At 36.2% G+C, this 25,423-nt stretch overlaps 1 protein-coding gene across 1 annotated transcript in view; it reads left to right on the forward strand.

Moving 5' to 3' along the window:
• The window catches only part of Arl8 (ADP-ribosylation factor-like protein 8), a 78,562-nt gene extending 58,711 nt beyond the window's left edge, over positions 1 to 19,851 (forward strand). Inside the window, exon 4 of the mRNA XM_067137427.2 lies at positions 16,140 to 19,851. Coding sequence (XP_066993528.1) covers positions 16,140 to 16,260 — 121 coding nt within the window. The 3' untranslated portion in view covers positions 16,261 to 19,851. The remainder of the gene's footprint in view (positions 1 to 16,139) is intronic.
• The last annotated feature ends 5,572 nt before the right edge of the window (positions 19,852 to 25,423 follow it).

The following is a 25,423-nucleotide window of genomic DNA, read 5'->3' on the forward strand; positions in this document are numbered from 1 at the left end:
GAATACCACTGACAACTACCGTGGTAACCACACCGCTTCTTTTCACCCCCGCACGCGTACGCACACACAAAATTTGTTGACAATAAACGACCGCTTCTTTATTACACATCACTAGCCGTGACAGCCGGTTGTACGGTGCCTTTGTGTAACGTCATTGGATCTCGGGAAATAGTGAGGAGAAAATTACATTCTACTAGCCTCTACAAAAACGTTTCTCAAATCTGCAGAATGGCATCAAAACATGCGAGCCTTCGAATTCTTAGAAAGGCCTCGGCTACTCAGTGGCAGAGTTATAACGTGTCTAATGTACCTGACTCTTAGTAAAATTAAGTTTTATGGACAGCAGGAACATTTTCATGATGGATAGTCGTAAAGATACGTGGAACAGGTGTTGCTGGCAAATTTTCAATGGGTTCTAGTCGATACCGTATTATGATGCCAATTTTAAGTTAATTGTTATTAAACACTCGGAAATGTAGAATAATTGTGCAGCCGTAAGAAAATATGGCATAGGGCTAAGTAAAGCCAATATTTGGCATCAGCGTGAAGACAACGATAGCTAAAAAAATGTGTACTGAACAAAAAGTGCATTCAGTGGTCCGCAACAAGGACGCTTTAAAGAAGTCGAAAATTAAATTGTGAGGTATGTGCACGAAAAACGCAAGGGTCAAATGGCCACACCGTGCAGCAATAAACTAGTTCGTTGACTTTCAGCGTACGCTATTAAGCCTATACATCGCTAGCCGCTGAAGTTTGCCGAACCCGGCAAGCGAGACGTGCGTGTATCAGTAGCCGGTTATATCTGACGCTGAGTAAAAGTAACGTAACCGTTTTATAGACAGCAAGAATATTTTCCTGGCGGATCGCCGTATTGTAGAGATATATGGAATAGGTATTGCCGGCAAATTTTCAACTGGTTCTCTTCGGTATTATGATGCCAATTTTAAGTAAATGGTCATTAAACTCGCGGAATAAAGAATAATTGTGCAGCCGCAAAAAAATCGGTATAACGAAAGCCAATGTTCGGCGCCTAAAAATGCATACTGTACAACAAAGGCATTCATATGATTTTACAAAGCACTTTTTGAGCCTTGATTAAAATTTTTTTGTAGGAAAAAGTGGGGTTCGTCATGGATTCGGAGAAGTACGATACTGTAATTTTTTTCAGAATTAAATTAACCTACACTTTCACGTAGCATCGGATTTCGAAAAATTACAAATAAGTAAGCTGTAGTGTGGATATCATCCGCAGAAATGCACGTTTTGAACAAACTGATCACCATTGCATACCAATTTTAATGTGTATGGGGGGGTTTTCCGACTTTTATACAAAAATCGGATATAACGACAATCCACTATAGCGAGTAAATTTTCCGCTGTTGTGAATTCTCGCTATAACAGACTTCTACTGTAGTATTTAAACCTTGTCAGGCGTCCGATGATAATAGGTATCCTCTAAATGGCGAGGAAGTTTCATCACGAGCGGGGACGTACATATTTACTATCCAAGACTAAAGTACAGTACAACAACAGTGTAAACATATCTACCAAATAGATGTACGGTATGCCTTCAAATAAATAACCTAACTGATGTTATTCCCAGTAAGCAAGATTGGATTGTTGATGAGTTTATCAAATAATTTAAACCCAAGCAACCACAAGCCACAGTTTATCAACCTTAACTCTGTATTGTATTAGAAATGCTTCTAAAGCACTTCTTAAAATATAATAGTAAAAATTGTAATTCATTACGTACATTACAAAAATATTTGTGGTTGTAGCCCTAACTATTTATTGTATCCGGTCAAAATACATAAACTGCATTGAACATAAATAACTTATTTCTTAAAATGTTAATTGAAAATGACGTGGATTTCTGCCCTGTTTGTTTCATTATTTTCTGCTTCCACTTCAAACTTTTGTATCGTCACAGTGATAGAGACTGACTGGAAGAACTTCGCCCAACCTTCACGGCTTCTGACGTAACCACAGTGTCACTGGCTGAATAGCCTACACTCGTTGCCTGCTTACAGTGCTGGGCACCCGCGGGATGAAATGCCCAGCGTGAGCACCTCTGCTCCAGATGATACAAAAGTTCAAGCTACAAGAAGCTATAATATCATTTCATACAGTTTCATATCAACAGTTATACTGCATAGCTAAAATGAATAAAAGTATGTTCATAGGTTCTGAAGTAGCACAGAAACTGGCCTGTGCAAGAACTAAAACAGAAGCCATAATAAAAAACCCAACAGATATCAGTGAAACTCTTAATACTGTATACAGTAATAAAGTTCTTTTTTTGCCTAGGAACAGATGCAAGCAGTCATGGTGCATTAAAGATGTTTCCAATTGTCATCCAATACTTTGAATACCAAAATAATGTTCTTGAGTTACAAACATGTCCAAATGAAAGTTCTTAAAGAATTGCCTCCTATATTTCAGATACTCTCAGAAAGCATAACATTACTTATTAATTTTAGAGGCCTTGCACATAGAGGAGGGAAGAATGTGCTATCTGCTCTCAAAAGACTTGAATAAGAACTTAGCAGGTGTTGATGTCCTGCTCACATTCTACATAATTGTTTGCAGCATAGAACTGATGCACTTCCTGTGTATTGAGTTAGTGGTGATGAAAATTTTCAACTTCTTTCATATTTATGCAGTCCACACTCAGGAACTGAAAAACTTTTGAGAATTTATTGATGTAAATTACTTGCAGCTTTTAAATCACGCCAAAACTAATGGTTAACATTGTATCCACAGTAGAAAGGATCCTCCAATTGTTCCCAGCTTTGAAATCCTCTTCCTTTCTCGAGATAGGAAGTCACTACCTTCACCATTTAGGGACTTCCTTGAAAATGATTTTTCAGAGCTCCATCTTTTGTTTCTTTCCTCAACCCAGCATATTTTTCACTCTAAACAGATGTCATTTGAAAAAGAAAATAATTCCATTGCGGAAGTACATGTACTATTAGTATCTGTCCAATATTCATTGAAAGATAGACTTGAAGGGCAATTCATTCCCTTTACATTTTCAGAAGATGGTCAGGAATAAAAATGCAAGGTCTTTATGGGGAATGTATCAAGCTTCTATCAAACCTGCACTGAGTTAGTGATGGGCAATCTGAGATGGGGTCTCAAGATTTCTCGAGACTAGGTACTTTTTCTCTTGAGAAATTTTGAGACATCTCGAGAGCATTGCCCTCCCATTGTGTGGCGAGCAGCTTGTTGTAGGCGTACAAGTAGACAGAGCTGAATGTTGTTTGTGCCGAGTATGTAAATAGCCAACCATGGGCCTTCTCCATTCCGTAAATACATGTCAACAAGTGACTAGGGCATTCATTTCTTTCATTTCTACCGAGGTCTATTTTGACAAAGTATAACATAATTATAAAGGAATTGCATTCTGGCATTGTATGCAGTGGTAAGTACACAAATGAGTAAGCTAAGTACAGAAACTGATGGCTACACTAGGTGTACATCGTTATCACTAGAGCCTGGAAGTTAGGCATTTATTTCTGGTTAAAATAGGCAGGCAAAACAGCACTTGAAATACTGAAAATAGGCAGTACTGTAATTAAAATAGGCATTTATTAGGAGTGAAAGCAAAGAGGAATCTCACTCATTATTAATGAAAATATGTATTTTAAATACTCATTCATTTCTTTATTATAAATTTATCACATAATTAGCGTACTTACTCTTACTTTCCTTGGTTCCAAGCAACAACACAGTGTTTTTTTCAAAGTATCAACTGTCATATACAGACACTTGTCAGAATGAATGTTTTTCATCATGGAAAAGGAACGTTCTACTTCCACTGAAGTGATTGGCACAAATTTGAAACAAGCTATTTCAGAAGGACACATGCCAGTTAAAACAGAATTTTCACCTTTCAGAACATCACAAATGTTAATTTCTTCAATGTCCACATTAGCACTCTGAACACGTTTACACTTTTCACTAACACTGCTTCCTTTTTCTCCTGATGCTTGCAGCAGTTGATTTACTGCATCTTCGAAGATCACCATAGATGATACTAGCGAATCATCTCTTTACTCCAACTTCAAGATTGCTTCCGGTATCACACTATAATGTGCTGTTATAAATGCCAGATCATTGCTGAGCTCTTCATGGTCCAACAACTTTTTTACCTCGCGAACTGAAGCAACTTATCTACTGATACGGCATGAAGTACCTCACGTATCTTGTCCAAATTGTTGCTGTAATATATATGACTGCTGAGATCCAGGTTCCCCATCTGGTGAGAACTGGCTGTGGAGGTAAAGGGAGATCTGGTGCCACATCCTTGAAAACCCGGATTTCGGGAGGGTAATTTTAGGAAGATTTTCTTGGTATTCGAAACTAACTTATCCACGTGAGGATACAAACTTCTTATCTCTTCAGCAATTCTGTGCAGTCCATGGGCTAGACATGTGAGGTGGAGCATTTTAGGAAAGAGAACTTTCAAGGCTGTAGCTGCTTTTTTCATGTAAGGTGCCACATCTGTGACAAAAAGTAGGACATCATCATGCCGTATTCCATCTGGCCAGAGTAACATTAATGAATTTGTGAACAACTGTGCCACTGTGGAACTATTTGCTCTTTCCATCTCTTCTGTCATCAAAAGAAATACTCATGATAGGTCAGTTTACTTTACTTCCATAGTTCCAGTGATGACATTGGCCATGTAACGTCCCATTGCATCCTTAGTTTCATCAATGGAGATCCAGATCATCTTTTCTGCAACTCTGCTTCAAATCCTCTGCAGGGTCTCTTCAAAGGAGATATTCAAATACGTATTTCTTAATGTGGATTCTGACAGAACTACTTCTTTAGTGTACTTCTGCAGAAACGTCCTGATGGATTGATTTTCCAGTTTCCAGAACGGAATTCTGGAGTCCAAGAAAGCTTTACATAGATCCAGGGAAAACTGAGATTGCCTGCTGGATGTTGTAACTGCTGTTGATATTAAATTGATCTTAGGGCCAACAATATTTAACCTAGACTTATGTTTCATTATTGCAAAATGTTGAGTTATAAAGTACTTTTTTTCATAATTAATAGATTTTTCACAGATTTTTCAAAAGAGTATAGCTCCATCAGTAGAAAGTGTATCCGAACCAAATTCGCGAACATAGCCATGTAATTTACCAAGCATTGATGAAAATTTTGGCATGATAAATAAGTCAGCGCAAACACCCGAGTGGCCTTTAACAAGTTTAACAGTAGACTAACAGTTTCTTTTGTTTCACCTGGTAGACAGAAGTGATTTCCTCCCTTCCTCTGCATTATCTTATCATTTCAATATCGGGAATACCAGGTAATTACACATTGTCACAGCAAAAGGGGTGTGAGGAAGGAGAAGAGACGTACTTCCCTCATCCTCTCTTCTTCCTGGTATTCATTATACTTGTGCATTCCTTTCGCTAATGAAGGTTCTGCTATTTACAGAGGTTAAATGAATGGGTTGAGAAAATAAGCTTTCGAATGCCTGAAAACAAATAAACGATTTACAGGGAACAATATTCTAAATAGATATTTGTGACGGCAATATGTAATTTAATTTCTGCAACCTTTTTTGTCTTCGATGTATGGAAATTCATTATGTGCTTTTAAAAATATGTAAATCGCAGAAAAAATTGCATAACGATCAAGAAAGGCAAAAAAGGCTTTAAATCTTAAAATAAGCAAAAACGGCAAAATAAAAAATTGTCTCTACACTCCCTAAATGCACTAAAACATATCTATCTCTATCTGATTCTTCAATATATCCAGTCAGATAAAAAAGACATTTTGCCTAACTTCCAGGCTCTAGTTATCACTCATAATTTATCAGACCCCACATTCAGTATCCATTTGACCAATGCTTGTGTTTACCGACATAATGGTGATGAGGAAATAATTCCTTACAATGTTATCAAATGAGGTTTTGGTTGAAGGAAGAATCCCACCTTCCAATACTTATTTGCTTTTATGGCTAGGTTATGTAATTACAAACATATTCTAGCTTAAAGTCTAGTTAAATGACTAAAAAAGTATGTTTCGTTTCTGTGATTTGGAACCTCTTCAGCTAAAAAATCCATATATAGAGGTACAAAAATTGCAGTGTTCTCCCCAGAAATTTTTGTCAGCTGGGTGGTAGGAATGAGTAGCTGGGCTTCTATGTAAAACTTCAATATGAAAAAAAAGAAAAAATCAATTCATTCCCCTCAGGGCATTAACAATATCAGACAGGTAAACATCAACTGAAAAATAGAACTATTTTAGTTTTATTATCATGAACGAGACATAACAGTATTTTGAACTTCTAGTGTTCTATTTCTTGTTACAAATCATGTAACAGCGGGCTTAGGCCGCGTGCACACCGAGCGCGCTTCGCATAGTGTGTAGCGTGAAATGCTATGCATAGCGCAAAGCATGCTTGCTGTTCACACCGAAAACTCTATGCCGTGCTCTCAGCTTAGTTTGGCGCGAGGCGTTTTAGGGTCGTCACAAACTAATGCCGTTATCCAAGTACACTAGAAACAGTTTACTGATGGATAACAGTTACCTAAAATTAAAAGTTAGAAAGAAGAAGCGAAAGTGGATTCATGAATTTAATGAAGAACGAATTACTTTCTGAGAATTCCATCGTTTGTACAGAGATGCAAGACTTTATCGCGATAAATTTTATGATTACTTAAGAATGACAAAAAATACCTTTGACCTTCCAAACCCTACAACTGAAATGTGGCGACAAGTAGCAGAGAAGTATTGGGAGAAATTCAATTTTCCCAATTGTCCAGGAGCACCGTGCAGCAAACACGTGGAAATTCAATTTCCGGCCAAATCACGCTCTTTATATAATAATTATAAATAGTATTTTACAATACTGTTACAATTAGCACGCACTATTTATCATCGTAACAAAAGTGAAGTAAATGTGTGACAAATATTATATCTTCTTCCAAACCCACTCCTAGCCTGCAGAGTGATATTCTTCATGTTACCACCCTCCATTTGCAAAATTATAGATTCTGTGCACTTTGTCACAAAGTGTCCGGCTACATGGCTAAATGGCCTTTGGTCACAGGAGTCCCGGGTTCGATTCCCGGCAGAGTCGGGAATTGTAATCATAATTAGTCAATTCCATTGGCACGGGGGCTGGGTGTATGTGTGTATTCATAATCATTTCATCCTCATCACAGCGCAGGTCACCTATGGGAGTCAAATCAAAAGACCTGGACCTGGCAAGCCGAACTTCTCTTCGGACACTTCCGACACTAAAATCCATACGCAATTTCATCCTGTCACAATGTTAAGCTCAGTAAAGTGTGACAGTAGAAGTAATATTACTGTATATGTTTACTGTAGGAATGCGATAAAACTGTTGTAGATACTTAAGTCCACTTATTTTGCAAAACAGTTACATTTTTATAGTTTTTGTGTCTTGGGTTCCATATTTCTTCTCTTTGAAACACTGCATGAATAATTTCTTCTTCCATAACTTCAGAACAAGCTAGGGAACGCTAAGCAATTAACCAACACTGCGCGTTGTCTGGCGCTTCTCTTAGCTGTAAGGTAGGCGTTCAGCGCAGCAGAGCGCGGGCGGTGTGAACACCTGGATTACGAACAAAGCACTGGTTATGCTTAGCGTGACGCTTAGCGTTGAGCAACACGCGACACACTATGCGAAGCATGCTCGGTGTGCACGCGGCCTCAGACCTACCACTCGGTTGCTGTTGCTCGGTTGCTGTGGATTGCCATACAAGTTTGTGACGCTATGCGGAATAGAGGGCACACATGTGATTCCACGCAAATCCAGACCCTGCTTGCGCACGACGCTATGTGGTGATCAAGGTAAACACTTTATCTGCGATGTAATTGATGCAATTTTGCTGAGAATAATGATCTGTAATTTAAATTTACCTACAGTATTACATGTTAATTTTGAGCACCCAATGACTCAATTATGTATCAATATCATGTAACTAGCATGTATCTGGATTATGATAGCCGGGTGGTCTGTAAGAACGGCAGGGCGGTGCGTCCATTGAAAAGGTCATAGGGAGAACACTGAACTGGCACATATGAAATTGATGATGATGATGATGATGATGATGATGATGATGATGATGGAGGAGGAGATAAAATATTCCTTCATATTGAATTAAAATACTCAACATTCCAGAGATCATGAATGATTTAAAAGAATTAAATTTATCAATGCTCCAAATTGAAGACAGAGAAAAGAGGATTCTAAAGAATGAACACTTACTATTCAAACTCATAACATTCGAATGAAAGAAGTACACCATTACTGACAACCAAAGGGCAGCCAGGACTGACAGGATGAAGAAGTTTTGGGAGCAGAAGAAGAAGCTGAAAAGCTGACTCTGTTTATTACTATTAGACTTTAATGTATATGACTCAACAAGTCAGTGTTCAGATTTGTAATAAAAACTATGTGCATAAGGGATCCTAGAAAGTGATCTTCTTTCTTCAAAATGCTGGAGATTTTGCTATAGTTTTTTAGTATGTTCTCTATTGTGGATGATGTTAAACTTAAATTAAAAATACAATGACCGGGGAAAACTCCTTAGAAAGTTTTGAGGTGTTGAAGGGAGACTCCCTAAGGACTCGCAAATGGACAATAATATTAAAAAGATAAAAACAAAAATAAAATAATAAGATAATTTGGAAAGGAACAAACTGGTGACAAATTGTTGTTTTGTGTTTTTTAAGTTCGGCCTTGTCTCCTCTTCCTGTACTCCCTCTTTCCACACTGACCTTCCACTGTGTTTGTCCTGTTGTGTATTCTTTTCTTCTCTCTCTATCGATGATTTGGCACTTGTTTTTTCCTTTCAATACTGACATTCTCGCATTGGGATCCATTTCTCCTTTCGTGTTTGTTCTGTGTCCTAATCTTTTACCATCTGTATTATCTCTATCTTATGTATCCTCACTTTTCTTGTATTAATCCGACTTTCTTCTTATCCTACACTTCCCGCATCAACACTGAAAATCTGTCAAGATGGCCCCTCAATGAGTGTTAATGCCTACACTCCTGATGAAGCTAGGAAGTAGAAGCGAACTTGTTGGGGTTCTGAAAAAAGATGGATGTAGAAGAATTGGGACTTACGAGGAGAGAGCCTGTCTTTTTGAAGATATGGAGATTTTATGTTTGTCCTTCTCTCCTCTTTCGGTGCTCCTTCTTTCAGCACTGACCTGTCATGTTGTTTGTCATATTATATGTTCCTTTTCTTATTCCTTTATAAATATAAATATAAATATGCAAAAATCAAAAAATCTTGATTGAAAAAAAAAAGCCACCCTAGACGATAGCCCTTATTGGTCAGTACATAAATACGGCCTTGTTCACTAGTTTGTTGCTTTTCCTCTTAATGGTACTTTACCCAACATAGCATATAATAAGCCTGGTTTTCTGGAGCAATATTTTTTCAGCAATTAACTGAAAAATGGCATTAAAAGTGTGATCTGAGAATTAATTTGGGAACTTTTAGTGGAAGTTCTCTTTCAAAAGGAATGTGATAACTACACACCCCGCTGCTATCGGGGATTGGTAGAAATTAACCCAGGACCAGGGATACATTAGTAAACAACTCTAGCATTTATATTATGACCATGAGATTTTGTTCCAAGAATTGTCATTTACTTCCGAACTATTTATCTCAGTTTACAGAAATAGAAATGGCACTGAATTATCATCTCTTTGTTTCATAATTGATGTACTGCGAGTATTGGGAAAAATCAGAAGTGGAAAGAGAAGTTTACAGAATGGTTCTGTATTCCTACTGTCACCTTTTGTGTACAAAAACATATTCCCTTCTGAATATGACAACTTCAGTTTACTGTAAATTGTTTTAAAAGGATTCCTTCACATTAATTGAATATTCAATATAGTTTCCTTCTGATTTTTAGAGGGATATAGATTTCTGTATTTATTATTATTATTATTATTATTATTATTATTATTATTATTATTATTATTATTATTATTATTATTATTAGAGAATTCTCCCAATATTGGAAGACGTTTTCATTCTTTCTGAGAAGGCTAGTTTACGCTCTGCCGACCACTTTAGTATGTACTGTTTTTGTTGTGGTTGCTCTGATATAACTTCCCAGTTGTTTACTTTGTGTCTAAGGATATCTCTTTCTAGGATGTCTGTTGAACTTATGTTTGCGTTTTTGAGGTCCTTTCAAAGTTCGTTAAGCTAGGGTGTTGAGTTCTTAAGCGAGGTTACATAATCTATTATCCTTTTTGTCAATAGATTTTCTGGAAATACAGTCTGATGGCCGAAGAATTTCATTCGTCTTTTCCTAATGTCAATTTCAATGCTTGAGAACTTTTCTGTTGTTTTGATTGATTGTAACCTGTAACATTCTTGGGTGTATCTTGCTCCTAAAATTTTCCGAATGATCTTCCTCTCTTCTTTTTTGATATCTTCAAGTTCTTGCTTTCTGTTGAGTGCCAATATTTCTCTTGCGTAAAGGACTGTTGGTTTTATGCCTGTGTTAAAATGCCAAATTTTTGTATGTCTTGATGTGTATTTTTTCTTGTAGATGTTTTGGACTAACCCTAATGCTCTTTTAATTTTTTGGAGAAGAGTCTGTTGTGAGATCTTTTCAAGGCCTGCCAGTTCGATATATTTTCTGAAGTATTTAAATTAAGGGATGAAATGGCTTCATAGAGTAGTAAAATTAGCGTGGAGTGTTGGTAAGGTATCTTCAGATTGGACAAAAGCAGTAATTGTACCTATCTATAAGCAAGGGAACAGGAAGGATTGCAATAACTATCGAGGTATCTCATTGATTAGTATACCAGGCAAAGTATTCACTGGCATCTTGGAAGGGAGGGTGCGATCAGTCGTTGAGAGGAAGTTGGATGAAAACCAGTGTGGTTTCAGACCACAGAGAGGCTGTCAGGATCAGATTTTCAGTATGCGCCAGGTAATTGAAAAATGCTACGAGAGGAATAGGCAGTTGTGTTTATGTTTCGTAGATCTAGAGAAAGCATATGACAGGGTACCGAGGGAAAAGATGTTCGCTATACTGGGGGACTATGGAATTAAAGGTAGATTATTAAAATCAATCAAAGGCATTTATGTTGACAATTGGGCTTCAGTGAGAATTGATGGTAGAATGAGTTCTTGGTTCAGGGTACTTACAGGAGTTAGACAAGGCTGTAATCTTTCACCTTTGCTGTTTGTAGTTTACATGGATCATATGCTGAAAGGTATAAAATGGCAGGGAGGGATTCAGTTAGGTGGAAATGTAGTAAATAGTTTGGCCTATGCTGACGACTTGGTCTTAATGGCAGACTGTGCCGAAAGCCTGCAGTCTAACATCTTAGAACTTGAAAATAGGTGCAATGAGTATGGTATGAAAATTAGCCTCTCGAAGACTAAATTGATGTCAGTAGGTAAGAAATTCAACAGAATTGAATGTCAGATTGGTGATACAAAGCTAGAACAGGTCGATAATTTCAAGTATTTAGGTTGTGTTTTTTCCCAGGATGGTAATATAGTAAGCGAGATTGAATCAAGATGTAGTAAAGCTAATGCAGTGAGCTCGCAGTTGCGATCAGCAGTATTCTGTAAGAAGGAAGTCAGCTCCCAAACGAAACTATCTTTACATCGGTCTGTTTTCAGACCAACTTTGCTTTACGGGAGCAAAAGCTGGGTGGACTCAGGATATCTTATTCATAAGTTAGAAGTAACAGACATGAAAGTAGCAAGAATGATTGCTGGTACAAACAGGTGAGAACAATGGCAGGATGGTACTCGGAATGAGGAAATAAAGGCTAATTTAGGAATGAACTCTATGGATAAAGCTGTACGCATAAACCGGCTTCGGTGGTGGGGTCATGTGAGGCGAATGGAGGAGGATAGGTTACCTAGGAGAATAATGGACTCTGTTATGGAGGATAAGAGAAGTAGAGGGAGACCAAGACGACGATGGTTAGACTCGGTTTCCAACGATTTAAAGATAAGAGGTATAGAACTAAATGAGGCCACAACACTAGTTGCAAATCGAGGATTGTGGCGACATTTAGTAAATTCTCAGAGGCTTGCAGACTGAATGCTGAAAGGCATAACAGTCTATAATGATAATGTATGTATGTATGTATGTATGTATGTATGTATGTATGTATGTATGTATGTATGTATGTATTAAAGTAAGGGACTCTGTCAGTTGTACCATATTTTGTTCTCAGGCTCTTGATATCTGTAGTCCCACCTTTTCTGCACTTTATTTATCTCGAGCTGTTTAACGGCAGGCTCCTCATCCTCTATTAGTATCACTAGATCATCTGCAAAAGTGAGGTATGGTATGTAGAGATTATCTTTGGGAAAGCCCAGTCGGATTGGCTTCCAAAACTCACATTTCTTGTTCTTTGTCCCATTCTTCCATAACCTTGTCTGGGATTGACGTTGAACAGAAAAGGAGAGAGTCCATCACCTTGTCTTATGCCTGTTTGAATGTCGAAGGGTTCTGAGATTTCCCCCATAAATTTCACTTTAGATTTCGTGCCAGGCAGTGTTCGTTTTATAAGTTCCCGAGTTTTGGAATTTAGTCCCCTCTCTTCTAGAATTTGGAACAGTGAGGGCCTGTCAATTGAATCGTAAGCCTTTTTGAAATCTATAAATGTGTATATGAGGGGTTTTTGTCTGAGAGCTCGCATTTTGAGTATGGTTTTGAGGTTAAAAATTTGTTCGGGGCATGACCTATTTGGTCTGAATCCTGCTTAATATTCAGCTAATTTGGGTTCTAATTGCTTTTGTGTTCTTTGCAAGAGACATGCTGATAACATTTTGTGACAGATACAAGAGAAATCCCTCTATAATTATTAACATCTGATTTGTCACCTTTGTTATGTAGCGGATGGATTAGAGCAATCTTCCAATCATCCGGAAGCTTTTCAGTTTGCCAAATGTTTTGAATTATTTGTGTAATTTCTTTGAGTGAATTTGGGCCTAAATTTTTTTAAAGTTCACCTACAATTCTGTCCTCCCCTGATGCTTTTGTTATTTTTAAGTTTCTTGATGTGTGAAGAAATTTCTTATCTTAGTGGTGACGAATATTCTATTGTGATTTCTGGCTGTATTTTCGGGAATCTCTCTGTAGGTTCTGGACAATTTAAAAGCCGTGAAAAATATGTGGCTAGTTCCTGGCAATTTTCTTTATTTGTTAAGGCCAGTTTACCGTCTTGTTTCAGATAGCAAAGGTTTTTTGGAGAAAACCCTTTAATTTGGTTCGCAGAGGTCTTTTTGAAATTGTCTTCAATTGACTTAAGTTGATCGTTGACATATTTCCGTTTATTTTGTCTTAGAACCCTAGATGCTTGTTTTTGAACTTCGAAAATTTATCCTGTGTTTCTGGTATGTTGCTATTGTAGTTTTGAAATTAGCTGAATATCAAGCAGGATTCAGACCAAATAGGTCATGCCCCGAACAAATTTTTAACCTCAAAACCATACTCAAAATGCGAGCTCTCAGACATAAAACCCTCGTATGCATATTTGTAGATTTCAAAAAGGCTTACGATTCAATCAACAGGCCCTCACTGTTCCAAATTCTAGAGGAGAGGGGATTAGATTCCAAAATACAAGAACTTATAAAACAAACACTGACAGACAAGAAATCTAAAGTGAAATTTATGAGGGAAATCTCAGAACCCTTTGACATTCAAACAGGCGTGATACAAGGTGATGGACTCTCTCCTGTTCTGATCAACGTCGTCCTAGACAAGGTTATGGAAGAATGGGAGAAAGAACTCAAGAAATGTGAGTTTTTGGGAGCCAATCCGACTGGGCTTTCCCAAAGATAATCTCTACATACCATATCTCGCTTTTGCAGATCTGGCGATACTAACAGAGGATGAGGAGTCTGCCGTTAAAAGCTCCAGATACGTAAGGAAGGAAAATATTAAAACTTATTTTACCACCTATTCAATACTTAACAAGCAATGCAAAGTTAGGATCTCATCCTTGTTTTATTGCCTAATTATTATAACATGGAACAAGTTTCATTCATTTTCTGAACGTCTTCAGCCATAGAGTCTTTACAAGGTTGATTGGTAACATTGATCTAGAATTTGTATATACGATTTGTCGTTAACAAACTTATTAATAACAATCTTTAAGAAACCTTATTAAATATAATTCTTTATATATTACATCATATAATTAAGATATATGATAAGACAATTTGTTGAGCTTGAAATTAAAACTTATTCTAATGTTACAAAATGCGATGTGTCTTAGTTGGTCTAGGTATAACTACATTTTACAATCTATTAACACTGCTGATTGTCTTAAATAAATATGTTCAAACAACAGTAATTTTATTTATTTATTTATTTATTTATTTATTTATTTATTTATTTATTTATTTATTTATTTATTTATTTATTTATTTATTTATTTATTTATTTATTTATTTATTTATTTATTTATTTATTTATTTAGCGTATGGCTAACACATTACATATAAATACAGTAGTAATACATAATATTTACAGTTTAAAGTATTTTCAGGTTCAGATTGTTTTCATAGTCAACACACAAGGGTGCGAGCAGAAAAAATTCTCTTGGGTTTCCCTGGTAGGCAGTGAGAGGACACTGCTCCACAATGTGCCGAACTCTTTGCTTCATAGCACCACAACTGCACGCCGCCAAATTAAGTATTCCCCATTTATGGAAGGAGTCTGCACATCTGCCATGGTCAGTGCGAATCCTGTTGATAGTTGTCCAGGTCTTCCGTGCAAGATCAAAACCCTCTGGTTTGTTTTTCAGCCATGGTAAATTGTGATATTCTGATGGAGCACTAGATATCCATACTTGCTTCCAGGCCTGAAGCTGATTAAAGTTAGCATTTGAACATTAAAATATTTTGTTAAAATCTGCCGGCAGAAACTTTTTCACATGTTGTACCATTTAGAAATGAAACTATGATACACTCTCAAAAACAAATGAGATTAGGCATAATTATTATTTTGTACGTCCTCAAAAACGTCCACCCGATGCGCTGTTAGTTATTATAGGTTATGATATTGCAACTCTTTAAAAAACATTTTTTTAATAGTAAAACTTGTTGAAATCACATATTGATGTTGTCTTATCCAGTGTTTGACAATCTTGTGTGCGTAAGCAGGGCCTAGGTCAAATGGGGACTCTCAAACTTTGTTGATAGTTGAGTAGTGGTTTTTCCCAAACTAAGTAAGTGAGCTTGTTGACATATCTGTAACAGGGAAATTTACGTAAGAATATGCTAAATGATGTAATATCGGAACCTAACGTTGAAAGATCAACACTTACCCCTTCTACTCCTGCCTACATTTCTCTTTGTGCTCTCAGCTGTTTGACGACTGCCTGTCGTTCTACTAGCACTTCTCGTGTTGTATATGTGGCTACGTATTCGCGGGGCGTTGGGAGGGGAAGTAGCAGTGGGCAGGGTCATAACGAATGGTGTGGTTCATTGTGGGGAATGTTCAGAAGTAGACTTGTGTCCAGAAAATTAAGAGCATTAGGGTTAGTCCAAAACATCTACAACATAATATCCATGCCAAGACATACAAAAATTTGGCATTACAACACAGTCATAAAACCAACAGTCCTTTACGCAAGTGAAACATTGGCACTCAACAGAAAGCAAGAACTTGAAGTGCACTCTCACGTTCTTGATTCCACCAAGGGTGTTTTGGTTTCTTGTGAAGAGGGATGAGATCTTTCTCCATCTTGATGATCTTAGTTTAAAATTTCTCCCAATTCTCTGCATGTTGTTCTTCCCATTCTTCTGTAATTTTGGAGTCTTTGATTTATTTTTTATTATTATTATTATTATTATTATTATTATTATTATTATTATTATTATTATTATTATTATTATTATTAAATAGTTATTTCTGTTGAATGTAGCTTACATGGCAAGTTTATGGACATGGATATATTTGTGATATAACTCCAGATTTTGTACTTTTTGGTTTGAAAAGGCAGTGAGAAATTTAGTTACTTTGATTTACAGTAATATTAGACAGTTGTGTCTCTTGGTCTGACGAATAACTTGTAAGACATGTTAGCTGTTGGTTTATATCTTTGTTGAATTAGAATTGATCTTTTATGCTTCCAGGAACTTAGCAGCTATCCAGGACCGTGAGATCTGCTGTTACTCCATCTCGTGTAAGGAGAAGGACAACATTGATATTACTCTGCAGTGGCTGATTGCCCACTCCAAGTCTGGCACTCGTTAGTGTTCTTGCAAACCATGACTGAAGATTAAAGCCTAGTCCCCAAGAAATCTCATCTGCCTGCTCACCTACCCTCATCCTCCTCCTCCAATTCCTCTCCATTTGAAAGTTTTAATCTAGTATTTCATTTGGTCCAATTGTTACATACCAATGTCTTCTGGGAGTATGTGTCTAGTTTTCATTATAAATGTTACGTGATAAGATGTAGATGTGGTTTGTATCAGTTTTATTTGCTGAAAGTTGCTGATTGTGTTAAGGTGGAAAAAGAATACAGCTGTTGATGTATTGATTCATATGTCTCACCCTGTGAGAAATGTGAAAGACATATTTGTGATATAACAGCTGGTCTATGATTGTTTATATATTACACATTTTGGCTTTTGCTATATCTATATTTAAACGTATCATTGAAATTCACCATACAGTGCTGTTGCATGTACTTTTTAAGAACAAAATATGGAAGCTTAATTGTGATATACAATGCAAAGTAATGTATGTCCATTTGTGACTGTGATTACCTTCCTTATTTGTCTGTATTGGACAATATACTTTCAAAAGATACACCTCAAGATGTATTGTTTGACAGTTTAAGGAATTAGGTATTCCACGAAAACATTTAATAACATTTTACAGAGTAATGGCAGTATTATTTCACAAATCAGTTTGTGCACATGTAGCAGTCTTTATTTTCAGTCTACTGGGAACACTGCTGATAAAACACATCTCCTTAAACAGGTATTTAGCATTCCACTGATGTAAAATGATTAAGGTGATTTAAGATGGAAATTTTAATCCTTAACTTGTTTATATGAATTTTAAAAATACTTTGTCTACTAGCTAGGCAGTTGTTCTCTCATATATTGCAATAACTTAAGTTATTCTTCCAAAGCCAGGAAAATGTGTATTCAACTTGTTTTATACACTAGATGTTCTCACAGTTGTCTGTTGTTCTAATCAAAGTTAACTTTAGAATGACTTCTCACAAACATTTTTCCCAGAAAGACATTTGTAATTACATAACACAAATTAGGTGGAAACAGATATTTATATCATATTTTTTACTTTTGAATTTCTCTTTGATAGTTGGTATAAACCTGCTGTCAGAGCTCTCATTATTAGAAACATATTGTGTAGAAAATATGTCTACTATCTCCTCATCTTCAGATATTTATGCCATTGATAGCATTGGTTTATTATTCTGTTGCACGATGTTGGCATATCTAAGAGTTGTCTATCTTAAGCTGTGATTTTGATTGAATAAATAAGCTGACACAGCAGTAGCTGTTAACAGAAATTTGTCAGTCTTAATTCACCAGTATCTGCTACTTTGATGGACTAAATTGTTGTGAAGCATTTTTTAAAAAAAATATTGTGGTGAACTCTTGTTATGAATCATGTTTGTGTACTATGAATTTTTAATGCTGTATTCCAGATAATAAGCAGCTTTATGCATTATTAATGCTAGAAGAATTGTGGAATGCAGTTTTTGTGTCTTGTGTGGGAATGCATCAGCCTTTCTCTTTATTTTTTTGGTAGATTTATTGCAAAATGTATAAGCGCAACATTACTGATGTGATACGAGGAGGGGAGAGTATTTATATCATAAGTGTCTAAAGATGAGAAAGTGAGATCTTTTCAACTTTTAATCTGCTCTGAGGTATTCCTTGTGGTACTTAGCATGTTCCACACATTGTTCTTGTTAAAACAACCTTTTATTTCTTCATGTATTACCATGAAAACTAGCTGTGGAAATATTAAAAATATCATGCAGGTGAAGGTGCAATATTTTGAGAATATATTTTTAAAAATATTTCTGAAGCTAGACTTTTCTAATGAAAATAAATTTAATGTGTTACTGAAAAGTCACTCATATTTCAGTATGTTGTAGATGCTGTGCATGCTCATACATACTTTGAGAAAATGTTTATAACATCATTAATAAGAGTTCTTTGCTTAAATTACTGGATTTCCTTTGACTGATTTTTCAATAGCACTAGGATCCAAATGAAAGGGTATCAAAACCAATAATGAATTAACCATATGTTTCTGAAGAACTTCATTGTACAATACAGTTGGCATCATTTTACGTCTGTAATCTCCTATGTAATTTTGATATTTTATTCTCTTTTAGTATAAGTTTTCCTTATTGTATATTTTTTGTGTTTTATAATGATTGGATTGGAAATATTTCTTTTCTGATTATCATATGTGTCTACACTGCAACTTATTTCGAATAAGTTCAAGTGTGAAAATAATGATGGGTGTGAGAGCTACTGATCTAGGTACCTCCTTAACTGAAGAAACCATTTTTTAGCCCCTATTTACTGTAGTTATTTGTTGCATTGACTGATAAGTCATGCCCATTTCCGTTGCAGACTTCTTAAATGAGATGTGGTGTGAAGAATTGACCCATTGATTTTTCTGCAAATCTTGTAAGTAGATATTTCTGATAACATTACCAGTATGTCACAAGTTAATGGTAAAGTTGCCTGTCTCTTCATACATTTCCTTTGAAGATGGTTGTACAATATAGGAAATTTCCTGTCATGCTTTGCCGTTCTCGGTTATGGGCTCATAAGCTACTTTTATCTTCCATTGTTTGAAATTTTGTCCAAGTAGCGTCTAATTCAGGGTCTTAATTCTGTTACAAATGTTTTTGAAATGTGAGGCACTCACCTTGACGACCTGAAACCTACTTGAGATTTGATCCACTAGCTTTTTGGTGCAAAATGTAGTTTATTTTGTACAACATATGTGAATCAAGATCCTGTCATTTGGGTTGCTTTAATTCTTTGTGCCATAGGACATCGCTCAAAAATAGGAGCAGCTTCTGTTTAGCAGAAGTCGCAAGGAAGTGTGCCGAGTCTTTTCTTTGTAGACTCGTTTGGCTTAATTCATCCTACAGAAGACTAGTGTAAATGAGGCTTAGTATAAGGAAGTCATCTGTTGAATAATGAATATTTTTTGGTTATACATTGTTCAGTTTTGTATTATTTTGTATATTCACTCATGAGAAATTCTGTGGAGGCTGTGTTATTACAATGTTTCTTAATTATAGGTTTTAGTGTGTTTTTTTCCGTTCAGTATATCATTTCACTCATTATATTCATCGTTTCATCAGAGGTGATATAGCTGTCATGTCAGATGAATTTTGTAAGAAAGAAGATGCATATTATTAAGGCGTGTTTATTGAAAACCAAAACTTGTAGCTGATAATTTATAGTGCATGTTCATAATGGAATAATCGTAAATTCTTGCTGCCAACTAGGTGAAAAGAAACAGACTAATCTCATCTTTTAGCTTAGTTGTGGGAACTCGTGGATCCCGTGTTGTCCAGGTTTTTATTAATTTTCCCCCTGCATTGTTATAGTTTAATTTAATAATGTAGATTATACAGTTTCAACTCCAATTGCAAAATGAGAGTTTTGAAGCATATGATACTACTGTATAGTGTGAATGAATGTGAGAGAGAAGATATAGGTATGTGAGAGAAGTGCCGATTTTTGTTTATATAAAAGATGAAATGTTTTATGTAAATAGGGGAATTATATATATATAGTGAACATACAGAAAATGAAATTAATAAAATGGCAATGATTGGTAATTATTTTATTCATAGTTTCCCTTAATTCTATGCCTTTTCCTTGTCAGCCAGTTTCTTACAGTTAGATCTCTTTTTTAGCCTACTTCTGAAAAAATGGATGTGTATATGCACTGGTATTAATTTCAATCAACTATTTTATAAAGCAACTGGTTATGGACATCTAACATACTGATTTCATTGTAGCAAGTACAGTACTGTAAACCATACTGAAATTTAGAATCCCTCTATGGATTTTTCTACTGAAGATCTAATCACAACTTTATTCTGGAAGAATTGTTTTTGCCAGCTTGAGTGGTTCAGACAGTGGATTCCTGGGAGCCCAAGTTGGGGGGATTCAATCCTGGCTTAGTCTAGTGGTATTTGGAAGTGATTAGATGTATGCCAGCCTGCATATCTAATATGCGGTACATTTACTGATGTGTAACAACTCCTTCAGAATGAAATATCTGGCACCTCGGTGTCTCCATAAACCATAACAAGTAGTTAGAAGACATACAATGAATTGTAATAGTAGTGTAAGAAGTAGTATTTCTTTACAAGAGCAAGACTCTCAGAATCAAAAGTGTTGTCACTGTTGCCAATTATAACAACTGTACCTTTTTTATTAACTTAACCCCTCGGCACGGTGGATTTAATGCCCGGTGATCTCTGTGTTGTAGGAGGAGTTCTTAGTGCGGCGTTTAAACTTTCTCAGATTCATACAAAGCTTTTCAAAGCAACACAACTTTGGTACTATTTTACGGATTTCAATAAAACTTTCACATGCATGTGTAGAAAACTCCATTCTTTTGGAAAATATGATGCTGTCTTACCTTAATTGTTGAGTTTGGTGTGGAACATCTTGAAGCCTCCCTCAACGTAGAGACCCGCTTTGCAGTCTGGACACCGAAACACTGTCTCTCTCCGAATTTTCTGTTTGTAGCACACGACATAATCAGATAAATTTTGAAAAGTTTGGAGGGTCCCTGATATGTATCAAGTGCCTCATTGTTGTTGAAATGCCTAAAATTACTAATTGATTCCGATACATTCATTGAAATAACTTACCCAAAAATTGGCGTAGACAGAATAGAGCTTTTAGAAAAATAGCTTCGTAGCATAGGCTTTTGTATTATAGCCATTAGCATATAAAGAGGAATCACAAAATATATATCGTCCTTTGTGACTGGTTCCCAATCCTGCATTCTGGAATGAAGTGGCATACCTGCCAACTTTCCCTATTTAGGCAGGAGACTCCCGATTTTCGACAGTTTTTCCTGCCTCCTGATTATTCTAATATTTCTCCCAATTTTAGCTTATTTTTTGGTGAAATTCAAACATTTGTTTTCAAATCCCGCCATTTCACCTTTTTTACGCCAGTGGCCGGAAGTCTTTCGCTCATTGGCTGCTTTCAAACGAAATATCGATGTTTATTAATGCAAGAAATGTGCACGAATATGCAATGTTTATAGAAAGCTGTATATCGATTGTCATCTCTCGTTCTCGTGTGATATGTTTGTATTCGTTCACATCAGTCTAGTCGATTCCATTCTCTTTGATCGATTCTAGAGACTAGTCGCTAGATATTGAGTCTTCCTTAGTAATTTAGTGGCAGAATTTTAATGATAACGACTAGTGACTTTTCTAGAGATTTTAGGGGCCATTTGGAGACAATTCTGACTAATTTTAATTTATCTCAATATAAATAAAATAAGAGTTTTGTCTGTACATTGCTCAGAATTTAAAAAGAATGATATTTCCGTACCGGTTGTGACCATAGTAACAAGGGAAAATGCACGTTTTAATTTTCTGTAATTTCTGTCTGCCTGTATGTATGGTATGTGCATATGTACGCACGCTCACTCATCACAAGAAAACGGCTGAAGAGAATTTAACGAAGATCGGTATATAACGTCGGGGAATAAGTCGCTACAATCTAGGTAGTTTAGGAGAAGGCCTAAAATTTAATTCTGAAATATTTGTTATTATTGGTCCTATCGATAAATACTAAATGACCAAAGTTATATATTATTAAATTTCCTATCATTTATGTCTTATACATTTTTACTGTACCGGCTATGATAACAAAGATATCCATGAATTTGGATTTTTTTGCTAAGTCCATATCAGCGCCGAGGTACAAGAAAATGGGTGAACAGAATTTTATGTAAAGTCGAGGTGTAAGGAATAGTAGTCTATGCCATAAATAATTTTATTCACTCTGTTTGAAATGGTAGTTTAGGGGAAGATGCCAAAAATTTTATTTTTAATTACCTATCTTACTGGTCATATTGAAAAGTATTATATAACAAAAGTTATAGAGAATAAAATTTTCTGATTATTTGTCTTATTCAGTTTCACCGTACCGACTATAATAATATTGGTGGTGATGGTGATTAAATTGTGAAGATGAAATGAAATGTCATATGGCTTTACCGGGATATCCCAGGACGGGTTTGGCTCGCCAGGTGCAGGTCTTTCTATTTGACGCCTGTAGGCGACCTGCGCGTCGTGATGAGGATGAAATGATGATGAAGACAACACATACACCCAGCCCTCGTGCCACTGGAATTAACCAATTAAGGTTAAAATCCCCGACTCGGCCGGGAATCGAACCCGGGACCCTCTGAACCGAAGGCCAGTATGTTGACCGTTCAGCCAATGAGTCGGACAATTGTGAAGATGTTTATAAGAATGAGAAAAAAGTCATGAAGGAACAATCGCTTAAATAACACAAGAAGTTGTCATGAAAGAAAGGAGGACTCACTTGACATTAGATGCTCTAATATTACAGATTTGGAAGAAAACTAAATGTGAAGGCCTCCAATATAGAAAGCTCATAAAATTGATCAACAATACATTGACCCTTGTTTGTTGTGATGTGCTTTGTGTATTCTGCTGCCATTTATCTCTGATAGATGGGATTACTGCTGCGTATCGAGTATAACAGCCTGCCTGAATATTGGTGGGAAGTAGCTGGGGAGTGGCGAGTTAGAGCTCTCTCTTCTTTAGCATGCCATTCCTCTAGTTCATAAATTTTCTGATACTACTGGTACGTAACACACTGGATCATCATAGTATTCCAGCTATTCGATCCCTACTCTGAGGCAGTGATTGGAATGAGCAGTGTGCACACTTAAACAGAATAATTACACAGGAGTGTTTGCGGCTGTTTGCAGCCTGGTTGTTCTACCTCTGAAACTTTGAACTGTTAGATTGACAGCGTAGTACTTTTTGATAAAAGTGAGAAAATGTGCTGTCTTCATTTTATCGAATATTTCATATGACAGCATTGCTTTTAATCGCGACATTCATACTGGCGTCATTGTAATGACCTATGTTGACTCAGTTGGGAAAACTATAAGGACAGTCTTTTTGAGAATTCCATAGCGAAGCACAGGTACATCAGCTAGTTATTTGATCCAAGTAGCATTGCGCTTCGCATAATCGTGTGGGCGCTTGATGCAATAAATCAATCTATGCATTTGTTAAGTAATGGCATCTAAGTGCATGACTGATTCACACATATGGAGCATGAGTTCATACTCTTTTCGGTAGGCTTATCAGAGACCGATCATCTCACTCACGTACTCCTTGTGAGGGAATAGAGATGTGTAATTTTTAGCCTTGTAGCCTCGTATAGCAACAGTTGGGCTTTGAGACAATAAATGTTATAAATATATCGTAGTACTGTATTGTGCAAGACATGTAGAATAAACAGTTTTGACCAATTGTATCTCCTGATTTTTCCTGATTTTCATATCAAAATCTCCTGATTTTTGGTTTTGTAAAGTTGGCAGGTGTGAAGTGGTAATAAACCCCTAGATCGGATTCTTTGCTCAGCATATATTTTTGTTCCACTAACTCGTCCATAAAGAAAGTCTTGAAAACTGTCACACCATCACATTCCCCAACTGATTCATTCTGAGGTCCTGGGTTTCCTATAAACTGTTCTATTTGACCCATGTACTTAGACATGTTTTCCCACCAAAATGTATTCACCGTGATATGCAGATTTTCATTCTGCGCACTATCTATCGTATCTGATTCCGAATAGAGCACTTTGCATACAGCAATGTCAACCACTTCACTCAAATCACCATCTGAATCTAACAAACTTTCATCAGAACCACTCAACTCTTCTAAAACATCCTGTTTCCAAACTCGATAACCTGCACTTGTTTACAAAAGCCATCTCCACTCAAGATTGACAGAATGCAAGACAACGTGTGATAAGGAAAAAGGACAGGAAAAAAGAAGTCTCAAAAGAGCCCTGAATAGATAAAATATATATATGAGTTTTGTCTGTACATTGCTCAGAATTTAAAAAGATTGGTATTTCTGTATCGGTCATGTCCACAGTAACAAGAAAATGCACTTTTTACTTTTCCGTAATTTCTTTCTGTCTGTATGTATGTACACGCATCACGAGAAAATGGCTGAAGAGAATTTAATGAAAATCTTATGTTAAATTGGGGAATGAGCCACTACAATCTAGTCTATAAATCAGTTTATTCACGTTGAGCAAAAGGGTAGTTAAGGGGAAGGCCTAATTTAATTCTCAAATATTTGTCACTAGTGGTCATATCGATAAATACTGCATAACTAAAGTGATATAGAATTAAATTTCCGATCATTTATGTCTTATACATTTTTACCGTACTGGCTATGATAACAGAAATATTCCTGAATTTGTATTTTTATTGCTATGTCCGTATTAACACCGAGCCACGAGAACATGGGTAAACAGAATTTAATGAAAATCGGTATATAGAGTTGGGGAATAAGAAACTACAGTCTAAGCTATAAACAATTTTATTCACCCTGGATGAAATGATAGTTTACGGGAAGGCACCTAAAATGTAATTCTTAAATACCTCTGTTATTGGTCCTATCAAAAAGTACTATATAACAAAATTTATAGGGAATACAACTTCCGATCATTTATGTTTTATACAGTTTTACCATACCAATTATTATAAGAGTGGTATTTGAGAGTCGGAAGAAAACTAAATGTGAAGGCCTACAATATCGAAAGCTCATGAAATTGATCAACAATAACATTACGCTGACTATTGTTTGTTGTGATGTTCTTTGTATCTTATGCTCCCACTCATCTCCGATAGATGGGATTACCGCTGCTCACAGAGTATGACAGCCTGCCTGAATATTAGCAGGAAATAGCAAGGGAGTTCTAGCATACCATTCCTCTGGTTCGTACATTTTCTGACACTGCTGGTACGTAACACACTGGTCCATCATAGTATTCCAACTATTCGATCCCTACTCTGAAGCACTGATTGGATTGATCAGTGTGCATAATTAACGGAATAATGGCAGAGGCTCACTTATTACCTGGTCTAGAATTACAATTTCAGCCTATTCCAAATTACAGCCCACAATTCACTAAATAACTCAAAATTCAACCCTGAAATGAGCCGTTTCTTAAGAAAAGCTTCTTCCTCTTTACTTTTATCAAATTCTACATTCATTTTATTGCAAATTAGCAGCCAAGAGGGGGGTTTTTCCTTTGGTTTGGAGGAAAAATTTGCCTCCAAGTCAGATACATTTTCCCCCTCCAGT

Source organism: Anabrus simplex, chromosome 1 (assembly GCF_040414725.1).
Source record: "Anabrus simplex isolate iqAnaSimp1 chromosome 1, ASM4041472v1, whole genome shotgun sequence".
In the NCBI taxonomy this organism is placed as follows: Eukaryota; Metazoa; Arthropoda; class Insecta; order Orthoptera; family Tettigoniidae; genus Anabrus; species Anabrus simplex.